At 36.8% G+C, this 27,132-nt stretch overlaps 1 protein-coding gene across 1 annotated transcript; it reads left to right on the forward strand.

Annotated features, from left to right (window-relative positions):
• Positions 1 to 1,628: 1,628 nt before the first annotated feature.
• Positions 1,629 to 14,621, forward strand: LOC140862961 (vacuolar sorting protein 18). Its single transcript, XM_073265999.1, has 23 exons — positions 1,629 to 1,961; positions 2,575 to 2,787; positions 2,872 to 3,011; positions 3,689 to 3,784; positions 4,252 to 4,319; positions 4,560 to 4,661; positions 4,761 to 4,902; positions 5,483 to 5,626; positions 5,722 to 5,841; positions 5,982 to 6,038; positions 6,985 to 7,044; positions 7,154 to 7,261; positions 8,008 to 8,150; positions 8,479 to 8,557; positions 9,381 to 9,443; positions 9,544 to 9,674; positions 10,942 to 11,047; positions 11,754 to 11,942; positions 12,168 to 12,395; positions 12,596 to 12,751; positions 12,999 to 13,160; positions 13,657 to 13,776; positions 14,040 to 14,621. The coding sequence occupies exons 1-23, from the start codon at positions 1,799 to 1,801 to the stop codon at positions 14,211 to 14,213; spliced, it is 2,964 nt and encodes a 987-aa protein (XP_073122100.1). The 5' UTR covers positions 1,629 to 1,798; the 3' UTR covers positions 14,214 to 14,621.
• The last annotated feature ends 12,511 nt before the right edge of the window (positions 14,622 to 27,132 follow it).

Genomic DNA, 27,132 nt, shown 5'->3' on the forward strand with positions numbered 1-27,132 from the left:
TCCCAGAATGAAGATGGAGGCATGAAGGAGGGTGGAAGAAGAGGAAGTTGTCGGCTAAAAGAATTTGTGGTAGGGTAGGTTTAGGTTTTCTTTTTAAAATTTTGATAATTAGAATTAAAATAGGATATTAATAATTTAGAAATAAAATCATATCTAACTAAATATTTAAAATCCTTACTAAATAATAATAATCTGATAACACAACCAAAAATCCCGAAATATAAAATTAGGAAATTTTTAAATATTAATAAAAGTCATTAAAATGACTTATTTTGGCCAAAAATCAATTCTTAAATAAATATATAATTAAATACTAAAATTTTCTTGACAACATATCTAAAAATATTATTTTAAGGTTCATAAAACTCATAAAATATTTTTGGCTCAAAATTTGGTATCTCGTCCGTCCACAATCCCGTCTACGCGATCAAAACAATTAATTTCCATAAATCATGAAAATCACTAATTTTTGGGTTAAATGCTAAAATAACTTAAATCATGCATATAAATCACATAATAACACATAAATTCATTTAACCCTTATTTTAAAATTAATTTCTCCTAATTATGTATGCGGATTTACGTTTTAGAAATTCTAGGTGTTACAATATATGTATAGTTATTATATATATATAAAAAAAAAATTCCGCATTTTTATTAGTAGTAGGCGTTTCAAATGTACTCAAAATAAAAGTAACTCATTCAATAGGTCACTTCCACCTACTAAACAAGTCATCTCATCTATTTTAACAGCTGATTGAACGGAAGGACCGATTTCGGAAAGCGTTCAAAAATTAAAGGACCAAATTTGGTCAATTGAAAAACTTGGGACGAAATCAGGATCACGAAAAAAAAATGAGAGACGAAATTGAGAATTTCAATTCAAAAATATATTATTGCTTTTCTTTACAATATGACCCTAAATTATATATTTGAACTAAAAATATTATTTAAAAAAAAATTGACAAGGACTAAGTTTCGCGTTTTAAGAAATTACGGGTCCAAAATGATATAAAGCTAAAAAAACGAAACTAAACTGCAATTTAGTATAAAATTAATTTTTTTTTGTCCAGAAAACAATACTCAGAGGGTGTTTGGGAAAACTTATAAGATCTTGAAAACAGTTAATAAGTTGTAAATATCTTATAAGCTCTTTAAAGTTGTTTGACAATTTTTTTTGTCAAATAGCTTATAAGAGTTGTCAAAATAAGCTGTTTGACAGTTTATAAGCTGTTTTTAAAAAAATAATGTCAATCATACTTTTTTTAAAAAAAATTTATTTTGATATTTTACTTCTCCAGATTATCTCTATATATTTTATTAAATTCTCACCACGCTCTCTCCCTATTTTTTTGTATATAATTTACCAATTTTTTTAAAAAAATTAAAATTAAAAATAATTTTTTTTAATATATATTTAACATTTATGATAAATTTAAAACTATTTATATATATATATTACTATTTAAATTATTTTCATATTATTTTATTTTTTAAATAATTTTAAATATGAAAAAAATCTTATAATATCAAACTTATATTTATCAAAATGTGTGAGTTATTTAAAATAAAATTTTTAAAATAAGTTCGTCAAACTTTTTCATAACTTATTTTTAAAATAACAAAACCTGACATTGGTCGAAGCCAAACACCCTCGCTGGCAGAAAGGAAGGAGGAAGAAGCTTAAACCGCCGGCGTATCTATCTCCGCCGTTAATTTCAGTGATTCAAAACGCTCGAAGCTCAGAAGCGCCCGATTATGCTTCAGTTTTGAAGTATTATTGATTTTTTTCGGAAGAATGGAGCATCGGCGGCATGTTTTCTCCGTAGATTTGCTGGAGAGGTACGCGGCGAAGGGAAAAGGAGTGATCACGTGTATGACTTCCGGTAATGACGTCATCGTGCTGGGGACCAGTAAAGGATGGGTCATTCGTCACGATTTTGGCGTCGGCGATTCTTTTGGTGAGAATTTTGTTCGTTCTTGTATCCCAGTTAATCACTATTGGATTGCTTGTGGGTGAATGTCGAAGCAATTGTCAATCAAATTGTCCCGTGTCTGTAAAATTGAAATCGATTTGTTTATTTGCTTTGCTCATCGCAATGCAGATGAATGATATATGCACTCAGTTGGAAAATTGGCCTCATCTTAGATTTTTTTAGTTTATTTTCTTTTATATATGGGTTTTTAAGTTGATTTCGCTATGCTGATATGTCCAAGAATTTCTTTTTTTACGTTTTATGATATGATATTTTTGTTTTCTGGACTTGATCGCGATTCAATTGCTTGCACGATAATGTTGAAGGCACTGTGCATCACTGGACAGTTGCGTTTAACGGAATGCAATAGGCAACTATTGTGTTTCTGGTAATGAGAATACGAAATGTTAAATTTGGCTGAAAACCTTATTGACATTGTAGTCTATTTAGCTAAACTCTCCAGGGGGTGTGAGACAAAAGAATAAGATCCATACAAAACTTCATACAATGAACTAGTTTCATTTTATTTTTTTCTTTATCATTTCGAAAAACAGATCTTTTTGCACACTTCAAGTGATTTTTGGTATTATGTTGTTAGATATTGATCTTTCTGTGGGTAGATCTGGGGAGCAGTCAATCCACAGGGTTTTTGTTGACCCTGGAGGTAGCCACTGTATTGCTACTGTAGTTGGTGGAGGAACTTCCGATACATTTTATACGCATGCGAAGTGGGCTAAGCCTCGAATTTTGAGCAAATTGAAAGGTCTTGTTGTGAATGATGTTGCCTGGAATAAGCAGCATATAACAGAAGGTAAAGTTGTGTTGTTGCCTTTGTCTATAATCGTCTCTGTCAGAAATATGAACAAAATCTTTTCTCTTTAATGTCCACGCACAGCTTCCACCAGGGAAATTCTTCTTGGTACAGATGATGGCCAACTTTATGAAATTGCAGTAGATGAGAAAGATAAGAGAGAAAAATACATCAAATTTTTGTTTCAGCTGAATGAACTTCCAGAAGCTTTCACGGGTTTGCAGGTTCCATGTTTTTAATTTCTTCTTCATTCACTCTCGTTTTTTGCCTTGACATCTGGCACTTTATCAGTGCAAAGGTTATGCATTATTAGTATGACCCGAAAGTAAATTCTCACGAGTTTTATGTTGCTGGAAAATATGGTATTTCATTTTAAAAATCGTGTTATTCTATTATCGTAAATGGACTTGTTAAATGATAATCTTTTGTATGCATATCTCATGAAACATGAGCTAGGTATATTTAGAAACTCAGGTTAAAGGTTGTTCCATCTTCTCCACATCTATGCGGTACTTAATAAGATGACGGGAATATTAAATTGAATCTATGATTTGCGGTACTTCACAAGGAATGGCAGTGCTAAACGTGGGAAACTGACGTAGAGAGCAGTATGCTTGCATTTGTGATGCTTTGTTTGACTGGGAAGAAAAGGTGGAGGAACTTAAATTGTTTGGTTTTCATATTATCACTTATATATGGGATCTCTAATCTTCTGTGACCATCAAATTTCATAGCTGCCATCCCTAGTTGAAAACTGAAAACTTTTCTTATAATTTTTTTTTAAAAAGGCGCTTTCTATAGGAACTTATCTTTCTTTGTCACCAATATCTGAAAAAATATTGATCTTTTGTTCTTATCATCGATGACGGGCCTCTGGTTTTAAGTTTTTTCTGTTTTACAGATGGAAACAGCACATATACACAATGGAACTAGATATTACGTCATGGCCGTTACACCCACCAGGCTTTATTCTTTCACAGGAATCGGTTCGTTGGATGTGAGTTTATATCATCATCTCAATATATTTGGACATGATATTTTCCACTTGAGGATATTTATTTGTCCAGTTAATGATTATTGTGACTCTAAGAAGTTCATCTCTCTGGGAATATATATTCTTATGGCTATATCCTCCGATGAAACACAGAATCTTGGTGTAAAGTTATATGTCTGATTAGAAGTCTGGCTTTCCCCCTTTCCAACAAAAGCTAAGTTTTGCAATTTCTTATCTGTTAAATTGCGAACATCAGAATAAGCAAGTAGGATTAGAAGGCATTCATTGGAAATATCACAGTATTATGAGCAGACGTAATGTATCAAACATTCACTTTTGGTTTTTTTCCAACGAAATGGTCTTTTTTTTCACATCCATATTCGGGACAAAACGAAGATTCTCCGCCAGCTGCTTTTCATTTATCCACTGGACTGTTATGCAACATCTTAGTTGTTTATATGTTATTGCAGTCTGTTTTTGCCAGTTATGCAAACCGTGCAGTTCACTTCATGGAACTGCCAGGTGAAATTCCAAACAGGCAAGTGCATCTTTGCTTTGCTTCTGCTGTCGTTCCATTCTGAACTGAAGTCACATGCAATGTTTCGTTCCCCTTTTTGTATAATTTTTGTAATTCTCGAGTTAAATTAAGTTTTCTTATTTTATATTTTATGGGGTTATGATGTACTTTGAAATTTTAATAGAACGATATCAATCAGGTTTCATGCCAATATACATTTATGAACAAGCATTATTATTAATTGATAAATCCTTCTTGCAGTGAACTACACTTTTTCATAAAACACAGAAGAGCAATATATTTTGCATGGCTATCCGGAGCAGGAGTTTATCACGGTGGTCTTAATTTTGGAGCACAACACAGGTAAGGAAATTAGGCCTCCTGAATCCTTCTTAGTTCAAGTGATTTATTTTTAAAAAATATCACTATATTAATTACTGCGGTATGGAAACTTTTTGGCAGTTCACCTAATGGGGATGAGAACTTTGTAGAGAACAAGGCTCTCTTCGACTATTCGAAATTAGGTGAAGGTGTATTGGTCAAGCCTAGTTCACTTTCAGTATCGGAGTTCCATTTCCTTCTCCTGATTGGGAACAAAGTTAAGGTGAGTCCGAATTAAACAATTTCCTTGGTGTTGCTGTTGCAGCTTATCTAAGTGTGCAAGATAAGCTCTTTCCAAGTGTCTTTTTGAAATATTTTTGTAAGATACTATGAATTGTTGGAAGGATATTTTTTTTTGTCAGCTTCATGATAGTTTCTGAATTGTGTTGTTTCTTATATTTTTCTATACAGGTTGCACAATATCTATCAAACTTATATTATCAAGTTTTTTCCTCGGTTCTTGTTATGTTTTCCTGAAAAATTTGGACGTATTCTCGATGGTGAATGAAATAGTAGAATACCGAAGCTCAATTTCACTAATCTGGCTTGACATATTCACCTTAAAATAAGGCTTCACAATCAGAGAGCATAATCTCCAGTATGCAAAAGCTTTTGCTAAATGGGATTTTCTTGTTTCCATTCCCATATATATTGATAATTCAAACTGTTTAACATAACGTGGAATTCATTTGCTTATCAAGTTTTTTCTGATTGGAGTAGGAACAGAAATCTGCTATGTTGGTTTTTTCAATTATATATTCTTCTAACTTTTACCTTCTTTTTCATCTTTATGAATTTTTTAGGTCGTGAATAGAATTAGTGAACAGATCGTCGAGGAACTTTATTTTGATCAAACACCTGATGCAGTTTCAAGGGGTATTCTAGGTTTATGTAGTGATGCATCTGCCGGGCTTTTCTATGCGTACGACCAGAATTCTATTTTTCAGGTGCATCTTGGAGACATTACTTTTAATATTGCCCGGTATTGTTCAATCATTTGTATGTTCAATTTTAGTCTTTTAATTTTAAAATGTTAGTATAGGTATCTGTAAATGACGAAGGCCGAGACATGTGGAAAGTCTATTTAGACTTGAAGGAATATGCTGCAGCATTGGCAAATTGTCGTGATGCTCTCCAAAGAGATCAAGTATATCTGATGCAGGTCTGATGTTAATTCAGATATTTTTTTCATATTGGAATTTGCCAAGTAAACAATTCACTATTCCAAATATGTAATGCAAAATTCACAGCTGGATTTTGCATTTGTGGACCGCTTACCGACTCTTGTTATTTTTAATGCAGGCTGAAACTGCTTTTACTTCTAAGGATTTTCTCAGAGCCGCATCATTTTATGCGAAGGTTATCTTTGTTTTTTAAGCTGGTTGGTCGATGGTCATGCTTAGAAATATAATTTTAAACTACTTATTACATTTCTAGTAAACAAATGCATTTGGACACTCTATGGACATGGGATCTTGTTTGCTTTTAACTTCCTCCTTAAGATAAACTTATAGATTAAGTAGGGGATTCATCTCTTTACGTACATTAGAAGGTGAAAAGATACGTTGAGGGTGGTCAAGCAATCTCTAGCATTAGAAAAGATTAAACATGAACAATGTAGCATGCCAAAAAATGGAGAAAGAAAAGATAATAATCCAACCCAACCCAACCCAACCCAAAAGGATAACACGGCCTAGCAGTTGCTAAAGGTATTGGGTGGTCTGTCTTTGGCAATTTTCGCAAGCTAGTGTGCAGTTAGATATAGACAGAGGTCAAGAGTTTGCTAAGTTATTGGGCGGTCTGTCTTTGGGAATTTTCGCAAGCTAGTGTGCAGTTAGATATAGACAGAGGTCAAGAGTTTGCTATACAGCTGATCTAATAAGATATGCAGGGGGTGGTGGGGTTGGTGAATGGGCTTAGTTAACTAAGCTGAAAACCAACAATTCCCAAAAGTTGTTTCCTGAGCAATTGGAATGGTCCAAGAACCTTGGCATTGTTGCCAAGTCTAGATCTTTAATATTTTAAATTTCTAAAACACAAAATGTTTGTGATACATCATGCATTTACCCAGTGTTTTAAAGTTTTCTTAATATTTCATGACCACTTTTGTACTCTTGCTTTTTTACTTGCTGGATCAACATGGTCTGTGTTTCTGATATTTTGGGATTGGGTGGAAGGATCCTTTGTAAATGGACAAGGGTAAGAGTGTATCTTGGTTTTTGTGTAAGGAATGCACCTATTAGTTCTGTCTAAATTTGGTGCTCGAGAGCTTTCTTTTAATCCCATATACTACCTTTTTGTGCAGATCAACTTTATTCTGTCATTTGAGGAGATCACTTTGAAGTTTATCAGCATAGGGGAACAGGTAGTAATTGTGTTTCATTACATCTTTTCAGAAAATTATTGAGCACAGTTTCCTTGTTGCACTTGAATTGGAATAACTTATGCTGAGCAGTTTTGTCAACTGCTTGTAGGATGCCTTAAGGACCTTCCTGTTGCGGAAGCTTGATAATTTTGCGAAGGATGACAAATGCCAAATTACAATGATTTCCACATGGGCAACTGAATTGTATTTGGATAAGGTGTGTATTCTGCTTACTGGTTCCCAGACAAATTAACTTCTTCTGTACTAATTTTAAACTTCTTCCTGGGTCTATTTCTGAAGAATGGAGTTTTTGTTAGTGCCAAGGGCCAGGCTCTCATAGGGTGTAAGCTGCCCCCGATGATTTTAGAATGGTAGCTCCAACTAACTGTTACATTTTCACCCTTCTGCCTCTTGTGTGTTGGAAAACACATTTCATCAAAATTTTATTTTTTTTTAAAAAAAGGTTAACAGTTTGAGCTGTCTGGACACATTTTAAAGCACTTCCTCTACAGTCATTCGCTATCTATTGACCTTGAGAGATTTATGCTGATTTAATCGTGTGGGCCAAAATATCGCTTGAAAAATATGCATAGTAATGTAGTTCTCTGCATCTGTTGGTAGAAAAGTGGGTTCCAAGGATGTTGATACTTGTCCTTAAACCATGAAAAAGAGGGTAGAAAACAAATATAATCGCAATTATCTTGATTTTCTTAAGATTTTATTGCAGGGTTTTTTGCAATTTCATTGTGTCCAACATTATTGACCATACTTCAAATTGTTGCACTCTTCCCAACTCACAAGTCTTTGAATCTTGTTAATTCAATATTAGGCTCAATTACTTACTTAGAAACACTGCCCAGCTTAACACAAACTGGTCAGATTTTTGGCACACTTTTATGCTGAGGAGTTTGTTGATTAGCTTTAGCTCTTTTTTTGCATATGTTTTATGCTTCCATATATCAGATTAATCGACTACTATTGGAAGAGGATACTGAGTTGGATAGTGGTAGCTCTGAGTATCAATCCATTATCACAGAATTTCGAGCCTTTTTGAGCGACTGCAAGGATGTATTGGATGAGGCTACCACCATGAAACTTCTTGAGAGGTTTTCTCTTATACTTCTGTCTGAATATGCTTATTCGTCTGACTGTAAATCTTGGAAAGAATGTAGTACTTTATTTCTTGGAGTTTAGCCACTAAAATAAAATTCCCTGCTGTGTGTGAAGCATCGACTGGAACTCAAGTTTGTGTAGCACTTGTTGTTAAAAGATTCTAGCATGTCCTCAGTTTGATTTCTAGATGGATTATACTTCGTAAATCTAACATTTGATGCATGCTATATTTTTGCTTCTATTTTCTACATGACACTGTAAATTCTAGTTGAATTTTCTTGTTACAGATCTCTACCTTAAAGCATCTGTTAAATCTTGCAGCTATGGTAGAGTAGATGAATTGGTATTCTTTGCTAGTCTTAAAGAGCAGTATGAGATTGTGGTTCATCATTATATTCAGGTGCGATTTCTTTTACTGATCTTTATATTTTCATTGTTTTATTTATTATTTACCTAGTTAGTTTTAATTCTTACTTTCCAGTGGCTCTTAAATATGTCTTATTGCCACAATTTTGTGGATTGTTTGAGGTCTTTACCATGGATTCGCTGATCAAGTAGTGCGGTTCTTTGTTGCCAACTTAGCTGGAATTTTTTACACTCCTTCAAAATGGAAATTGTAACCTACCTTATTATAAATTTGTAGATTGCTCATGCAGACAAATGACTTAAAACTGAATATGGCGGGCAAGCTTGCTTGATGGTTATTCAATCAAATCCTGTCTTCTCTGGTGTTTGACTTCTTTTGATGAGAGCTTTTGAGCGAAGGGAGTAATTTGTCACTGTTTAGGTAAAAAAAAATCATAAAACCCACTGGTCGATATGGCCTTCATTATAACCGTTGTTTAGCGTCGCGCCCCTTCTTTGTTAATGCCTAGTGAATTGATTTTAGGATATAGATGATTTTTTTATTTGATGAATTACTGGGAGGTTTACATCTATCTTGAGGATTGACGCTTGTAAGTAAATTGGCAAATAACTTTTTATATGGTTTAAAGTAAAACATATTTTGGCCTTGTACATCTCAAAATTTTTACGATAATTTTATCAGTGGGATGTTAACTAATTTTCTAGTGAAAAGATTTTACCAAAGGCATGTTTTTATGCTCATATGAGAGAAGAATCTACCCAACTGTATGTTATTTGTTTCTATCATGTCAGTGATTTCGAATTTAGATCATGTCGGTTTCAATATTATTTAAAGTGATGGTTGCTATTGTATTTAGCTTGGAGAAGCAAAGAAAGCACTGCGAGTTCTTCAGAAATCCAATGTTGCCATAGACCTTCAGGTATGAACTTTCAGAGAAAAATATCTTTCATGTATGTAGAAAGTCTTTGTTCAAAATCTACATATTATTAGAAACTGTTTTGAGTTCTTTTATTTGGCAGTACAAGTTTGCTCCGGATCTCATCATGCTAGATGCATATGAAACTGTTGAATCGTGGATGATGACAAAGGACCTGAACCCAAGAAAACTTATTCCTGCAATGATGCGATATTCAAGTGAACCGCACGCAAAGTAATTTGCGTATCTGTTCTTCATTTTTTTATACTTTTCTTTTTTGGATTTTGACATTAGTTTTCTTCTATGTAAGTGTTCATAATCCTATCTGTCAATTTTCGGTGCATATTTGAGTGCCTCTCTTTCACTGATTGCTTATTCATCTGACTTCAGGGACCATATTTCCCAGTATTTAGACGTCGATTTAGTTAATTAACATCTCTCTAAAAGTATATATATTTTAAGATCTTAAACTGTTTATTTGAAATTTTTTATGCTTTCATTGCTTTCATATGACACCTGAGAATATAATGTGAAAATTAGAGGACGAAAACGTACTTTTGGACTGAAATTAAATTCCAATTCGAATTTCAGTCCAATAATGAGAACTGGAAATTTATTCAGTTTAACTGACATGAACCATAATTAGAGCTGTCAGACGGACCAACTCATGGCGGTGCGGGCCGGCCCACCAAAAACCCACCGTTTGGCGAGTCAAGGTCGGGCCGGCACACCATCACGACGGGCTGAAAATCTTCAACCCAACCCAAGGTGGGTTGCGGGTTAGGGGACCGGCCCGCGGGTTGGCTCACTACAAATAAAAAAAAATTATAATTAATTAAAATTTCATTAAAATTGTGTGGTTGGGCGGCCGCCTTTAGTTGAGCCCAACCCACTTAAATTGTGTGGTTGGGCGGCCGACCCAGCATACCCAACCCAAGTTGACTCAAATTGACTGCTCTAAACATAATTTTCTGATGAACAAGACTAGAAAAACTTGAGAGAAATTTGAGCATGAAAGAGGGAAATTTTAGATTATCATAACCAAAGTCTTACCTTCCTTGTAGCTCAATGGGATAAGTTTTCTGCATAATAAGCTCCTTTTTAAAGTTACGATTTATGTATCCTAACTGACTCTTAGTGTTTGAGTTCACTTTGTTCCGTTATCTAAAGTACGAAGTTAATCTTACCTTGCGGCTTGATGGGACAAGTTTTCTTCATAATCAGCAGATTTTTTAACTTTACTTGCCCAATGATGTGGTTGAATACTTTGAATTCTCACAGTCATTATGTTTGCTTTCAGTCTTTGAGTTCACCTTGTTCTGTTTCTAAAGTACAAAGTTGTCTATTTTACATTGTTGATTAGGATTAATAACCAAATCATGTGACTTATATGGGAGTTGAGATGTGCGTCAGATTGAAAACTGGTGATTGCTGTTACGACAATCATCTGCGGAAATACTCTATGATAAACTCATGAAATATTTCTCTACAAAATATGCAGGAATGAAACTCATGAAGTGATTAAATATTTGGAGTATTGTGTTCATCGCTTGCAGAATGAGGATCCAGGTGTACATAATTTGTTGCTCTCGCTGTATGCTAAGCAGGTTGGTTTGGGTTGCTCAATTCAACATCTCTGGTTAATTTTTTCGATTAAGTCTTAATCTTTGTTTGCTATCTTTGAACTTTTGTCAGTTTGTGTAAATTTTGAAAATTGCATATATGCGTCCTAAGTGGCAATCTTCCCATACATTTGTGAGGAGCTTTGAACCTTCTAATTGTAGAACGATTGAATTTTTAGTTTTCAAAACTTTTACTACCTCAAAATGTGAGCAGTGTGAACATGTATTATGTGAACTTTTGCTTCTTTCCTTTGCTAATTTCACTTAATTTACAAAACCAGCTTCCTTAACCAAAAACTTGCACTACTAAAAAGTATCCTCAAAATTATACAGTGAAACTCATTGTGTAAAGGGTCCATCTATTTTTAACTTATAAAATATCATTCTTTCGTGTCACACTCAGATTGTGGTTCAAGTACGTTAGTTTGATTATTTTGTATTTGGAGACTTTTTCGATGTCCAGTCCCAAAATAAAATGCCTAGCACCTTGTTATGATTTGTTGTGCAGTTTTGCTCTTGCCGTGGAATGGCGAACAGTCTTGTTATATGATGAGACAGATTGTGAAACTGACATTTCACATGCTTTGAATCCAATTAATAATCTTCTGTTTTTTTCTCTAGAAAAAATTATGGAACAAAAGTTCTACCTTCTTTTGAATCTAAACTTAAGACTTCTATCTGCTTGCTTTAGGAGGATGAGAGCACTCTTCTGCGGTTCCTGCAATGCAAATTCGGAAAAGGGAATCCCAATTCCCCTGAATTCTTCTATGATCCAAAATATGCCTTGCGTCTTTGCCTCAAGGAAAAACGGATGCGTGCTTGTGTCCATATATATAGTATGATGTCTATGCACGAAGAGGCAGTTGCTCTTGCTTTACAGGTAATACTATCCTGCTTTCATGTTGGATCACAGACCTTGTAATTATGTTCAAGATTTATTTGAATTAGCCGAGATATAATTTCTAGTCTCTTATTCAATAAACAATTATGGAATTTACATGGGCTGTGACTCCATAAATTTATGACTTGTCCATGCAACTTGTGTGGATGCATATGACTTAGTTACTGCGTATTCATACTTATTCATGAATTTTATCCGATACAGGTTGATGTAGAGCTTGCCATGGCTGAAGCCGATAAAGTTGAAGATGACGAAGACTTGAGGAAGAAACTTTGGCTTATGGTTGCTAAGCATGTCATTGAACAAGAGAAGGGCACAAAACGGGAGAATATCCGGAAGGCAATAGCATTTCTCAAAGAAACTGATGGACTTCTAAAGATCGAAGATATCTTACCCTTTTTCCCAGATTTTGCATTGATTGATGATTTCAAGGTAAGTTATCATTCAAATATTTTATCAGACGGCCTTTTCCATAAGTTTGGTCTTGTGTTTTGCGAACTCCAAATGTAACTTTGTCCCATTGTTTTCGTCAATCTTGACGATGTAAATCAAAGACGACATCCGTTGCTTTACTTATCAACAGTTCGCTCTCAATTGCTCATGTCTTGACGGACTTATAAAAACAATTGTAGGAGGCAATCTGCGCATCACTTGAAGATTATAACGAGCAAATCGAAAAACTCAAACAAGAGATGAATGATGCTACTCATGGTGCTGACAATATAAGGAATGATATTAGTGCACTTGCACAAAGATACGCTGTAATAAAGCGGAATGAGGAATGTGGGGTAATGAAATCTGGATATTTGTGCTCCTGAACTTTTAGTAATCTTTATAATTAATTCTAGGTTACCGGCATGCATCATATTGAAGGTGTCCTTGGCAGTGTTTAACACACATGACAATAACAGCACAGAGATGAACTTCTCATTTGTCCACGCTATATCTTTTCATCTTGTTCCATAAGTTTGTAAATTTTAAATAATTGTTCCCCATTCCAAGATTCATATTTTTACTCATCCGGTGTTTTAACAGGTTTGCCGAAAGAAAATATTAGATGCATCTGGTGACTACCGGATGGCCAGGGCTTATACTTCAGTTGGATCAATGGCACCTTTTTATGTGTTTCCTTGTGGACATTCCTTTCATTCACATTGTTTGATAGCCCATGTCACTAAATGCACTACTGAAACTCACGTAAGTTCAAGGAATATGAAGGTCACTCCTTTTTCTGTAACTTCATATTTAAATAAACCATTGTTTTAAACATTTGTGGAATTTAGAATGATCACAAAATTTATTTAATTTATTTGAGCCGAGCTCCACTATACTTTGAGTAATGAGAGATTTTCCTGTAAACTGATCTTTATGCAAGAACTCTAGAGTGAAATCTGAAATTATCTGGATTCTGGAATAGGCATGTTACGGGTATGGTTAATTAGAAAACATCTTATGCCAAGTGTTCTTCTGTTATCATGGTCTGAGACTTCAGTGCAATATATTCATTTGGTTTTTTGTGCGACTCCAAATTTTACTGTTTTATGGTTGATTCAACTTACAAATGGCCCTAGTGTTGTAGAGTGATCTTATCACAGCTTTGTCTTCACAGTCTTATTTATATAAATTGCCTTTTGTTCAAAGATTGGTACTGTAATACTTTTATTTCAATACCGTTGTCTCAATGGTTTTACAGGCTGAATACATACTAGATTTGCAAAAGCAGTTGACTTTACTGGGTGATGAACCTAGGAAGGAAATGAACGGCAGCTTGAAAGAAGAGGATCCAATAATGAGCATGACTCATGGAGAGAAGGTACAAATTTCTTCATAACACCTTGTTTTTGGTTTTAATGGCTAAGCAATGAAAATAACATATGGTCTCCAGACTTGTATAAGAAGTATATTATGTTTACTTCTTTGCTATGACAAAAATATTAAATAATAATCAATGTGATCATTTTATTACTTAAAATTTTGAATTTTGATTTAAGAAATTTAAGTAGATGAATTTTTCGGGTGCTCTCAAATGATAAAAACAGCCCTTTTGGATATAGAATGTAACATTGTGCTGTGCAGATTCGATCACGGTTGGATGATGCGATAGCCAGTGAATGCCCGTATTGTGGTGACTTGATGATCCGTGAAATATCTTTACCTTTCATCCTCCCGGAGGAAACATATGAGGTAGAGTCATGGGAAATAAACCCACATAATGCTGGAACCCAGAAGAGCATATCATTAACCGTGTGATTCCGCTGGAACACAAAACTTCAAGGATTTGCTCCCTCTGAAAGTGCGAACAGTTGGAGCTCAGATCACCCTCGAACGCATCTTTGCTATCATCTTAATGAAGCTTAAGAAATAATACTTGGATGAAATTGCCGGTTGTATATATCTATTGTTTTCCTGTTAGGTGGTTGTGTATATTACCCAACACACGTCGTCTGAAATTTTTATTTTTTTTTCTTTCCCCCCTGTGAGGATATCTTTTCAAATTTTGTGAGTGATTGTTTTGTACAACCCTTGCGTACGTTGTTATTTTGTATTTGTTTTCTTGACATTTTAGTTGAGCTCCATGTGAATTGCGGGAGTGTTGTATGGATTTGTAATTCTTGAAGAACATCGTTTTACAGTGCATTCTTTTCGGTGGCAACTGTATACATTTCGAATTCTCAACCAGGTGGTTGTTTATATCTCATGATATTTGCTAGGTCTTGGTAAATTCCCTTTTTACTAGTTCGTTTTTACATTCTGTATTTCATGTGATGAATTATGTAGAAACAAGCATAGATGATTCTTTAAACAAGGGTATATGAGTCGAGTCTACACCAATTTAGCTAGTTTGGGGTCGAAAAAACTTGCCCTGTCAGAATATGATTCCGATAAAAAGTTGAGAGATTTCGGGGTGGACACCAAGTATAATTCAAAGAAGATAATTTATAATTATATTGTTAATGAAGTCAGTGCAGTTTACATAAAATGTTCACATTTTTTGTTATTACTAGTAAGGAACTAACGCACGTGGACAATAAGCAAATAAATATGATTTTTATATTAAAATAATAATATTTTGTTTTTACCATAAATAAATACAAAATTAAACTTTAATTAATTTTATCGTAGATTTTCTATTTTTGTATTTAAGTTTTTTCTTGTTTAATTTTGATTGTGCACTTGCTTTTGACTTCACTACAACAAAAATGATGAAAGACTACGGTGGAAAAACGTAGTTAATTGGGAGTTTAAAACCGTAGTTAAGCCTTTAACAACGGTTTTAAAGACCCCTTTAACAACGATTTTTCACCCTTGTCTTTTTTATGATAAATAAAAAAAATACAATTTTCAGTATTATAAATTCCTCAGAATTTGAAATTTGAAAATAAAATTTATACAATTTTTTAATATTGTAAATTACTCAAAATTAAAAATTTGAATCCTAGTTTCATACACACTAAAAAATAAAGTAAAAAATGGTCCTAAATTCCTAAACCGTAGTCTATTTATAAAAAAACACGCTCATAAACTACGATTCAAAATAACCATAGTCTATTTATAAAAAAACATGCTCATAGACTACGGTTTTTAAAAACCGATGTTGTAGAACACAAACAACAACGATTTTTACAAAACTGTAGAGATATATTTTAAAAAAACGCTCATTAACTACGATTTCTGTAAAAATCGTAGTTAAATGTAAAAATACTACGATTTTATTAAAAACCATAGTCTTTCTAATGTAGTCTATTACCAAATTTCTTATAGTGAGCTTGATCTTTTAGTTTTCTTTTGATTCCTTTCATTTTGAATGTTGATAACCTTGCATCATCTGATATGTCAATTAATTCCATCTTTTGAACTGTTTTTTTCTTTTTTTGTTGTTGTTTGAGCTTTTGCTATTTTTGGATACTTGTTTATTTTTCTTTTGGGAATTTCTGTGAGGATGTTGTTCTTCAATTCTTTTGACATATTTACTTCTTCTATGGTACTTTTTTTTAATGTATGTATTATGATTGACTGACCATCTTTTTGATCGATTTTCACCTTGTTAGTTAATCTAAATACAAATTTATAATTCTCTGCTTGTGATCTTCTTCAATTCTTTTCAGGTAGTCATTTTGAATCGATGTCTGTAATTAAATTACAATTATTTTGATTATTATTTTTTAATTGAAGTATGTTGAATCAAAATATAAATTAAATATTTTAAATTTAATATAATAAATTTAATTATTTATTGCCTAGACGAATTCTTAATTCGATTGGTACGTGTTGGGATCGGTTCAGAGGGTAGAGGGGGGGTGAATACACTCTGAAACTTTTCTTCTTCTTCTTTAAAATGATCAAGTGAGGTTTAGTTCACTTAATCTGTTTTCTCAACTTCTAAAACGGTTTGAACAACTTAAATAGTGCGGAAATAGTTCAGAGGTTTTAGTGATGCAAAGTTAATAATGCAATGTATGAGCATAATGTAAGATAAATAGCAGTAAAGACTAAGGCACGATTTATGGAAGTTCGAAGGCTTAATCCTTCTACGTCTCCCCTTCTTCCACTTAGGAAGGAATTCACTAGAAGACTTTGGTTATTACAACGTCTTGTAATACACCCACTTCAGACTTAGGACTTATCCAATGCCTAATCCGAAACTCCTAGATTTACACAGATAAGATTCTCAGTTCTTATCAGACTGGTGGAAGCTTTCAGAGTAGCTTCAATTCTCTTCAACAATGAGTATAGTTGAGTTGAGCTTCTCAAACTGCAGAGCGGTCGAGAGGCTTGAAAACCCTAGGATGATCCTTGACGATCAGATATGTGAACTGTAGGCGAGGGTTTATTTGAGCAGCAAAACGAATGATCTTGTAAGAGTGCTCAAATATATCAGATGAGGACTTCTGATATTATTCAAGTGATTGAGTTGATTGAGATTTTTCTGAATTGCTTGTCTCTCTTTTTTTTGTTTTTGTTGTTGTCACTTCTTTGAGCAATCTTCCCTTTATATAGGTCAATCATCAACGTCTTTATTTCGAACGTTCTGATGCTGCATTGAATGCACATTTAATGCTCATAAATGCATTGATGATTCTGCATGAAGATCGTACACTGCAGACAACTTCCAGGGTCCAAAACTGGAATAAACGGTCGAATGCTTTATCTGTAGTCATTCTGTGTTTTTGCCATTTTGGTGCAACCTGTTGTCTTGATTGCAGGAGTCAACATATCTTCTGACACGTCGGTTCTGCTTTTAATAAAAGATCTTGCAAAGAACATCTTGTCACAGGTACTTGTCTTGAGATATCCTGAAAAGCAGTTGGCATTCTACCTGTAGAGATATTTGTCCTCTGCTGGTTTGAATAACCAGTCGATAAGCTTGTGACTTCAACCGGTCGAGAGACAAAGGCGGTTGACAAGCTTCTGGTAGATAGATTTATCCTCTGCTGGTTTTGATAACCAGTCGATAGGCTTGTGACTTCAGCCGGTCGAGAGCAAAGGCGGTTGACAAGCTTCCGGTAGAAGTTGTAGTAGATTCCTGAAATACAATGGTTGGCAGCACATTCCTATACAATGAGTTGTTGTTTGTTATCACCAAAATATCGGATTCAACAATTTCCCCCTTTTTGGTGATGACAAAACTTAAGTGCTTCAAGAACAATATGAAAGCATTAAAATGAACTTCATTGAGAGAATGAATTTCATTAAGTACAATAAGCATTTTTATTACACCTACGGAGAAAAAAAATGCAGCTGCGATAAGTAAAGAAGAGATAAGTTGTTCATCTTTTGAACCAATTGGCTCCTCCTGACCTATCGCCTTCTCTTCTTCTTCTGTCGGCTTCTTCTTTTCTTCTGGACTCTTCTTCACGTCTTCTTGCCTCTGCTGCTCTACGTTGCTCTTCTTCCCCCTTTTTGGCATCACCTTGGTTGAGTCGAAGGATGACCTCAGTGAGTTGAGTGCCAAGGCAGGCTTGCATAGTGTCTATTTTTGCATCGATTTGAGCAAGTAGAGTGGCTTGCATAGTGTCCATCCGATCATTCAACTGCTTATGAAGGCGGTTTTCGGATCGGATAACTTGTTCGGAGACGGTAGAGAGCGTGTTGATTTGAGTGCGATGATGATTAGTGATCTCTGTGGACAGACGAGCAAGGTCTCGAGACACGGTCTCGAAATGCCGAATCATCGTTTGGCGTGAATTATCGACTGATAAGGATGAGTTTGTTATGTCTTGAGAGAAGGACCTAACCGTTTGCATGAGCTCATGAAGCCGATTTATCAAGGTATGATCTAGAGCTGCGGCCATGGCTTCAATTAAAGAATCATCAGTCTGAAGCATTTGCCCTTCTGGGTCATTTCTTGGTGAAACCGGGCTAGACTCACGATGATGTGGTGCGGGTGAATTTGCTGGAGAGCTACCCGATGGACCTTCCAATAATGGTACAGTTGGAGATGTAATAGTTTCGACTGCAGCCAATATGGTTGGTGGAGTACCAGGATCAGCACTTGGTTCATCCATAATGAGATCTTCCATAAACTTTTCAGTAGATGGAGACGGTTGAAGTGCTGGATCAGCATCAGTCACTTGCTGTTCTGGAGATGCAGGTGATACAATAGTGCTTGATATCTCTGTTGGGGGCACTGTTGCTTCACTACTGCAAGGAGCCTCTGTCACAGAGGTGACAGGTATCTCTTGTGCAACCACTTCTAAAACATCTTGTGAATGACCGGGAGAAGTGTGAGCGGTCGTCACTGGAGAGGAGTGAGCAATCACAACTGCTTCCGGTTGAGTAACTGCTTGGACTGCGGTTGAGGAGGGGTCGACCGATGAAGATGCTGCCACACTCGATCTTAGAGCAGATGATTGAAAGAGGTCAGCAGTGATGAGATCGGTCAGAATCCCATCTGAAGAGGGGAGAGCATAGACTTCTTCTTCACCCTGATCTTGAGTGAGAAAGGTTTTCATCATCACTTGTGCTTCCAGCACATAAGCTTGTAAACAGGCTGCTGAAGCTGGTGTTTTAACATTGTTGAGAGCTTGGAAGTGCTGAAGTAGTTGAGTGATTTGACGTAGACTATCCTGTAGTCCAGTCAAAATCACAAAGTCATCGGCAGCGTTAGGACTCTTGGATTTGAAATTCTTGACACGCTCATTAATTAGCAGAGATAGCAGGCTTCCTCGAAGCTTCAAGTCTATGAGATGTCTTCTTCCCAGAGCCTCCACGATGTCTTCAGTATCAGCAAATAGAAGCATCTTCTGCTCAATGACGTTTAGAGATTTCCATTTAGGAAATATTTGAGCGAGTGTCAAGTGAGTGCGGGAGTGATGCCATCTGTCAAAACGTTGTAGATGACGCTTGACAGTACGGAGCACGTGAGAGATGATCATATTGAGTTCTATCGTAGCTGCTGGTTGAGCCTTGGGTGTGTAGATCATCACACCTTTCCCTTTGTCTTTGGGATCAGCTAGAGTGACCTCAGGAGCTGATGAGGCACCTTCCCGGATTATCACACCCTTTGTAGGACGAGGAGCAGTAGAAGCAACAACGGTAGTAGTCTCGACCGTTGGCAGGGTAGGAGCAAGTCCAGAAAGAGACTTTAGCTTCTTGTGCTGCCTCTTCTTCTCGCCTGCAGGCGTGGATGACACAGCTGCTTTGGAGACTGAAGGGGATGACTTGCTGAAAGCTTGAATCAGTGGAACATTCTCACGTGATTCATCTTCAGAGTCAGATTCGATAATCAGTTGACGCTTGGCAGACTTTTTGGTATGGACTGGTTTGGCCACGACCGGAACCGTTGAAAGCGGTTGAGGGATAGCAACAACCTTTGCGGTTGAGGGCAAGGTGTCGACCGCAGTCTCTTTCTTGTTCAGGAATTTGAGAATCGTAGACTTGTTGAGCCATTTGGTGGGATGCAGAGGCTCAGTCTTGGAAAAGTCCACTCCAAGGACGCCCAAGATGTGGCAGATTTGCAAAGCAAATCCCTCGGATTGCCCTTTGCCCCTGATCATTTCACATAGAATATTGAACAGAATGTCTGACCAGTTTATGTTGATCTTGGAGGCAATACAAGCCATGTATTGAAATTTCTCCAGCGTCACCTTGTCGTAAGATCCAGCCTTGGCCAGAAGATTCTTGGGCACGATATTAGTCAGTAGCCTGAATGGAGCTTTGAGAGATGTCTTCTGGGCCGGCAGTTTGATCGGAGCATCAGTAGTTGAGAACTCCTTCAACCAATAAGAGCAGTTACCATCTGGAAGATCCGTGCATTTTGTCAAACCCCTGGAGGGCAGATCAAATGTGCTGGCGAAGAACTTCTGATTGAAGGAGTAGACCTCTGTCTTGATCAAGCATTTGATAGTCCCATGCTCGATTTGAGCAGTTGCGAAGAACTCCTTCAAAACAGGCAAATCGCAGATGGCGCTGCATTCCAGAAATTTCTTCAGTCCAGAGGCTTCAAGCATGGTGAAGACCTCAGAAATTCCTGCGTTGTTTGCCTTAACAACGGAATCAAAGTTGATTGCAAGGCAAGTCTTCTGGATCGACATGATAGCTGTAGATAAGAACTCGAGCAGAAAGTAAGCAAAATCTAGAGAGTAATTCGATGATGCGTTTAATACAATATGAAAGATTTTAGCAAAGGTGAAAGATTGATATACGAGTGTAAAGAAGTATATATAGGAACCTATGGGCCATAGGGTGACGTCATGAAAAGTATTTTTGAAATTCAAAACGTTTTGAAGAGCATAATCACGGCGCCCAATTAATGTCATTTGGTTCAAAGCACCAAGCTGCTAGTACGAAGCCTGTCAGAGACTAGTTAAAGGCGGATGATATGCCAATATTTATGGCAACGTAACAGCTAATCTATTAATGTCATATTGACAATCATTCCCCCTAAACACATGCATACTAACTTAAATCTACTAAGCCAAGAATATTTCGAAAATATGAAAACTTAGCGTCCGGTAGAGGCTTGGTGAATATGTCTGCTGCTTGCTGATCGGTAGAGATGTATTCCAGCCTGATTTCCTTCTTTAAGACATGATCTCGGATAAAGTGATGCCTGACATCAATGTGCTTTGTCCTAGAGTGCATCACTGGATTGTGAGTGATGGCTATGGCACTTGTATTGTCACAGTAGATTGGAGCTTCACTCGACCGAATCCCATAATCATTAAGCTGCTGTTGAATCCAGAGTATTTGAGCACAACAGCTGCCAGCAGCAAGGTATTCTGCTTCGGCGGTCGAGGTAGCAATTGATGTCTGCTTCTTACTTGACCACTAAATTAGTCTATCTCCAAGGAATTGACATGTGCCACTTGTACTTTTGCGATCAATTCTACAACCTGCATAATCTGCATCTGAATAGCCAATAAGATTAAGATTTGAATCTTTGGGATACCAAAGACCCACATTAGTAGTTCCTTTAATATATTTAATTATTCGTTTGACGGCAATGAAATGAGATTGCTTAGGTGCTGCTTGAAATCTAGCACATAAACAAACTGAATACATGATATCCGGTCGACTGGCAGTCAAATAAAGCAATGAGCCAATAAGGCCTCGATACATTGTTACCTCGACCGGGATTCCCCCTTCATCTTTATCGAGCTTGATTGATGTACTCATGGGGGTAGATACAGTTGAGCACTGTTCCATTCCAAACTTCTTTACCAATTCCTTGGCATACTTGGATTGATTGATAAATATTCCAGTTTCAAGTTGCTTCACTTGCAATCCAAGAAAGAAATTTAGCTCGCCCATCATGCTCATTTCAAACTTCTCTTGCATCAGTTTAGAGAACTTTGAGCACAATTTGGGGTTAGTTGACCCAAATATAATGTCATCAACATAAATTTGTACTAGTAATACATGATCACCTTTTACAAATTTAAACAGGGTCTTATCGACCGTTCCAATTTGGAAATCATGTTCCAGTAAAAATTTTAGTAATGTGTCATACCAAGCACGCGGTGCTTGTTTTAATCCATAGAGAGCTTTGTCAAGTTTATAGATATATTGAGGATGAGTAGGATTGACAAAACCTGGTGGTTGTTCAACGTACACCTCTTCTTGAAGTAGACCATTGAGGAATGCAGACTTCACATCCATTTGATAAACTTTAAAATTCTTGAAGGCTGCATAAGCAAGAAAGATGCGGATTGCTTCTAGTCTTGCAACTGGCGCGAAGGATTCCTCAAAGTCTATGCCTTCTTCTTGTCTGAATCCTTGAGCAACAAGTCGAGCTTTGTTACGCACAACAGTGCCATGTTCATCGAGCTTGTTACGAAACACCCATCTAGTTCCAATCACATTTTGATTTTTCGGTCGAGGAACTAGATGCCAAACATTGTTGCGGGTGAATTGATTCAACTCTTCTTGCATAGCTTCAATCCAGCTGGCATCTGATAGAGCTTCATCTATTTTCTTGGGCTCTACCTGAGATATGAAAGCTGCATGCAAGAATTCATTAATCATTTGACCACGTGTTTTTCGAGGAGCAGAAGGGTCACCTATGACCAACCCAGGTGGATGATCTTTGTTCCACCTAAAATAATTCCCTAAAGGGTTGTCATCAATTGGTTGATGAACGTCCTCGTTTACTGGATCATCATTGGCTGGAGGATTGTTATCAACCGGTGGATCCACTTCTGGCCTTGTTTGATCACACCCGGTAGAGGGAACTGGATCATCCTTCTTTGGAGGATATAGATCACTGTCACTCTCTTCCTGTAGATTTGTGCTTTCCAGTCTATGACTCAGATCATTTATGCTCCCTTGAGTTTGTTCTGTACAAAGAGTAGATTCATCAAAAACAACATGAATGGTTTCCTCGACCGTTAGTGATCTTTGATTGAACACTCGATAAGCTCTGCTAACGGCTGAGTAACCAATAAAAGTTCCTTCGTCTGCTTTGGCATCGAAGGCTGTCAAATGGTTTTTTCCATTGTTGTGGATAAAGCATTTGCACCCAAAAATTTTGAAGTATGAAATATCAGGTTTTGTGCCATTCCAGATCTCATATGGAGTTTTGTTAAATCGTTTATTAATCATAGATCTGTTTTGAGTATAGCAAGCTGTGTTAACTGCTTCTGCCCAAAGCCTTTGAGAAACATTTGAATCAGCAATCATAGTTCTGGCTGCTTCTTTTAAAGTACGGTTCCTTCTTTCAGCCACCCCATTTTGCTGTGGGGATCTAGCAGCTGACAACTCATGCTTGATTCCCTGATCATCTAGATAAGTCATAAGAGTGGTGTTTAAAAATGCAGTCCCTCTATCACTCCTGATTCTATCTATCACAGTAGATTGTTCATTTTGCAAGCGTTTAAAAAGCTTAATCAGGTGAGGTGCAGTTTGATCTTTTGAAGAGAGAAAGATGACCCACGTAAATCGAGAAAAGTCATCTATAACAACAAGAGCATATCTCATTCCCCCTATGCTTCTTACTGGTATAGGACCAAATAGGTCCATGTGAAGTAAGTCTAAACATTTGGAAGAAGACATACACCCTTTATTTTTAAAGGTTGCTCTCACCTGCTTTCCTAGTTGACAAGCAGGACAAACTTTGTCTTTTATAAAATCTCCTTCGGGCAGACCAGAAACCAAATCATGCTTCCTCAAGTTAAGAATGGACTTAAAATTTAGATGATTTAACCGCTTATGCCACAACCACTGTTTATCATGATGAGCAGTAAGACAAGTAGGTGAAGAAATATGTGAGCAAGACCAGTTTACCTTGTAGGTGTTTAGGTCTCGTACACCGGTCATAATAGTCTCACCTTTGTCATTTTTTATGAGGCAAGTGTGTTTGTGAAACTCGACCGAATGATCATTGTCACATAGTTGACTAATACTTATCAAATTATAGCATAGTTTGTCAACAAGTAACACATCTTTAATAATAATGTTACCATGGATAATCTTACCCTTACCCACGGTTTTACCTTTGGAGTTGTCTCCAAAGCTGATCTTTGGTCCTTTGCACAACACCACTTCTGTTAGAAGTTCTGGATTCCCTGTCATGTGTCGTGAGCAACCGCTATCTAAATACCAGGTAGGGTCCTTGATAGAAGTGGTTTTCTCGCCCGTTTGGACTTTTAGTACCTGCAAAGAGTGAAGAACTTTTGGTACCCATATTTAGTAGGGTCCAGGTCGGATTAGCCCTTTCGGGACCCACACCTGGAACACCCTTACAGGTTTGCCCGTGTGTGTGTCCAGAAATCTGTGCGGTCGATAGGCAGTAAATGTGTGTACTTGTGAGGTTGCTGTGTGCTGCTTGCCTTTTTGATTTTCATCAGTTAGCCTGTACCTCTTTTGAACTGGCCTGCAATTAAAGTACTGGTAAGGCTTCTCCTTTGACCATCTTTTCTTAGAGTAGTTAGACTCATTCCATGGCCTTTTGAAATTAGATTGGTTTCCCTTTCTTCTTTCATTAGGTTTTGGTTTGATCCAAGTTCCTCTTTGATTAGAGGTCTGGAGATCCACATATCCCAGCCCTCTATGCTTAGAGCTTCGTTCGTTAGATACTTTCTGATTTTTGTAAAAGCTGTACTTATCGTGTTCATATATCGTGCTGGACCTGACAAATCTTATTTTGTTAAGATTGCCTTTGTCCAGGCTTGACTGAATACAGGATTCCATAGACTGTTCATTTGTTCCAAACCCTAGACCGGTTTTATCATGTACCGGTCTTTGGATTTCTTGAATCTTGTCAATGGTTACAGAAGATTTATTCCAAGCCTTGATGGTTTCAAGTAGTTTTTTATTCTCAATCAAGGTAGCTTGGAATACTCTTTTCAAGGTGTCGTTCTCAGTAGCCAGCAGACTTAGCTTGACCTTAAGACCATCAAGCTCTTTTTGCTGCATGCAGCTTGATTTGCTTGACTTATCTTTTAGGTCAGCTCTTTCTGCCTTTACTTCCTCGAACTCCTTGGATAATGCTTTGTATTCATTAGCCATTTCGTGTAAAGCAGTAACTAAATCACTGTGAGTAAATTCAGGTGAGCCAAAGTCAAATACCTCCTCAGCTTCTTCTTCGATGTCGGCCATAAGGCATTCCACTTTTTCATCATCGCTGTCATCTGAAGAGCTTCCGGTATTGGAGTTGTCAGAGTCAGACTCAGCCCACTTGCTTTTGCTTTCGTCTGCTACTAGAACCCTTTGGTCTCTTCCTTTTCTAAACGTCCTTTTATCCTCCTTACCCCTTCTTCTTTCGGAGAATTGCTTCTGATCATTGTTCTTAGGCTTGGTGCAGTCTGCAATGAAGTGGCCTGACTTGCCACAGTTAAAACAAGTAGGACCATCCTTTGTATGGTCCGATTTATGATAATTTTTAAATTTAGAATTGTTTTTACGCATAAATCTACCAAATTTCTTGACAAAGAGTGTCATGGCTTCATTGCTGATTTGCTCAGCTGATCTCTTTGGAGCTTCCTCGACCGGTGGACATATCACGGTTGAGGTTAAGGCCTTGGTTGGTTGAGAAGTAGATGGTTCATCTTCTGTTCTCATGTTGAGCTCGAACTCGTAGGCTTTGAGATCTGCAAAGAGATCATGCAGTTCAACCTTGCTTAAGTCTTTTGACTCTCTCATGGCCACTGTCTTGATCTCCCATTCTTTGGGTAAAGCTCTCATAACCTTCACAGCAATTTCACGGTTAGTATAAGTTTTACCTAAAGCAATAAGATCACAGATGATACTACTGAACCGTTCATCAAATTCAGCCATGGTTTCCCCTGGCTTCATTTTGGCGTTGTCATATTTTTGAATGGCCAAAGTGAGCTTGTTTTCCTTTGTCTGGTCATTCCCTTCACATAGCTGAGTGAGCTTCTCCCAAATCTCCTTTGCTGTGGAACATGACTTGATTTTGCTGAACATATTCTTGTCCAGTGTTTTGTATAGGATGTCCCGGGCCACATTGTCAAGATTGGCCTTCTTTTTGTCCTCAGTGGTCCACTCAGCTCTTGGTTTCTCAATCATTTGTCCTGCACCATCGGCTAGAGCTGGGTTGACCTTCATAATTTTGATAGGACCGTCTGTTATGACATATAGCATGTCATCATCCTGTGCTGCAAGATGTGCCTGCATGCGAATTTTCCAATCATCATACTCTTCTTTAGAAAACATAGGAATTCTGTTGAAAGAAGTCATGATTTTAAAACTTCAGATCAGCAGTTGAGAAAGGAACCCGCTCTGATACCACTTGTTGGGATCGGTTCAGAGGGTAGAGGGGGGGTGAATACACTCTGAAACTTTTCTTCTTCTTCTTTAAAATGATCAAGTGAGGTTTAGTTCACTTAATCTGTTTTCTCAACTTCTAAAACGGTTTGAACAACTTAAATAGTGCGGAAATAGTTCAGAGGTTTTAGTGATGCAAAGTTAATAATGCAATGTATGAGCAGAATGTAAGATAAATAGCAGTAAAGACTAAGGCACGATTTATGGAAGTTCGAAGGCTTAATCCTTCTACGTCTCCCCTTCTTCCACTTAGGAAGGAATTCACTAGAAGACTTTGGTTATTACAACGTCTTGTAATACACCCACTTCAGACTTAGGACTTATCCAATGCCTAATCCGAAACTCCTAGATTTACACAGATAAGATTCTCAGTTCTTATCAGACTGGTGGAAGCTTTCAGAGTAGCTTCAATTCTCTTCAACAATGAGTATAGTTGAGTTGAGCTTCTCAAACTGCAGAGCGGTCGAGAGGCTTGAAAACCCTAGGATGATCCTTGACGATCAGATATGTGAACTGTAGGCAAGGGTTTATTTGAGCAGCAAAACGAATGATCTTGTAAGAGTGCTCAAGTATATCAGATGAGGACTTCTGATATTATTCAAGTGATTGAGTTGATTGAGATTTTTCTGAATTGCTTGTCTCTCTTTTTTTTGTTTTTGTTGTTGTCACTTCTTTGAGCAATCTTCCCTTTATATAGGTCAATCATCAACGTCTTTATTTCAAACGTTCTGATGTTGCATTGAATGCACATTTAATGCTCATAAATGCATTGATGATTCTGCATGAAGATCGTACACTGCAGACAACTTCCAGGGTCCAAAACTGGAATAAACGGTCGAATGCTTTATCTGTAGTCATTCTGTGTTTTTGCCATTTTGGTGCAACCTGTTGTCTTGATTGCAGGAGTCAACATATCTTCTGACACGCCGGTTCTGCTTTTAAT

Source organism: Henckelia pumila, chromosome 4 (assembly GCF_033568475.1).
Source record: "Henckelia pumila isolate YLH828 chromosome 4, ASM3356847v2, whole genome shotgun sequence".
In the NCBI taxonomy this organism is placed as follows: Eukaryota; Viridiplantae; Streptophyta; class Magnoliopsida; order Lamiales; family Gesneriaceae; genus Henckelia; species Henckelia pumila.

What these genes read in the sequence shown, in the direction of transcription:
- LOC140862961 (XM_073265999.1), top strand. Translation starts at nt 1,799, where the DNA reads ATGGAGCATCGGCGGCATGTTTTCTCCGTAGATTTGCTGGAGAGGTAC. An exon ending in ATGTTGCCATAGACCTTCAG is followed by an intron (nt 9,444 to 9,543) that starts GTATGAACTTTC and finishes TTTATTTGGCAG; the next exon opens with TACAAGTTTGCTCCGGATCT. An exon ending in CATTGATTGATGATTTCAAG is followed by an intron (nt 12,396 to 12,595) that starts GTAAGTTATCAT and finishes AAACAATTGTAG; the next exon opens with GAGGCAATCTGCGCATCACT.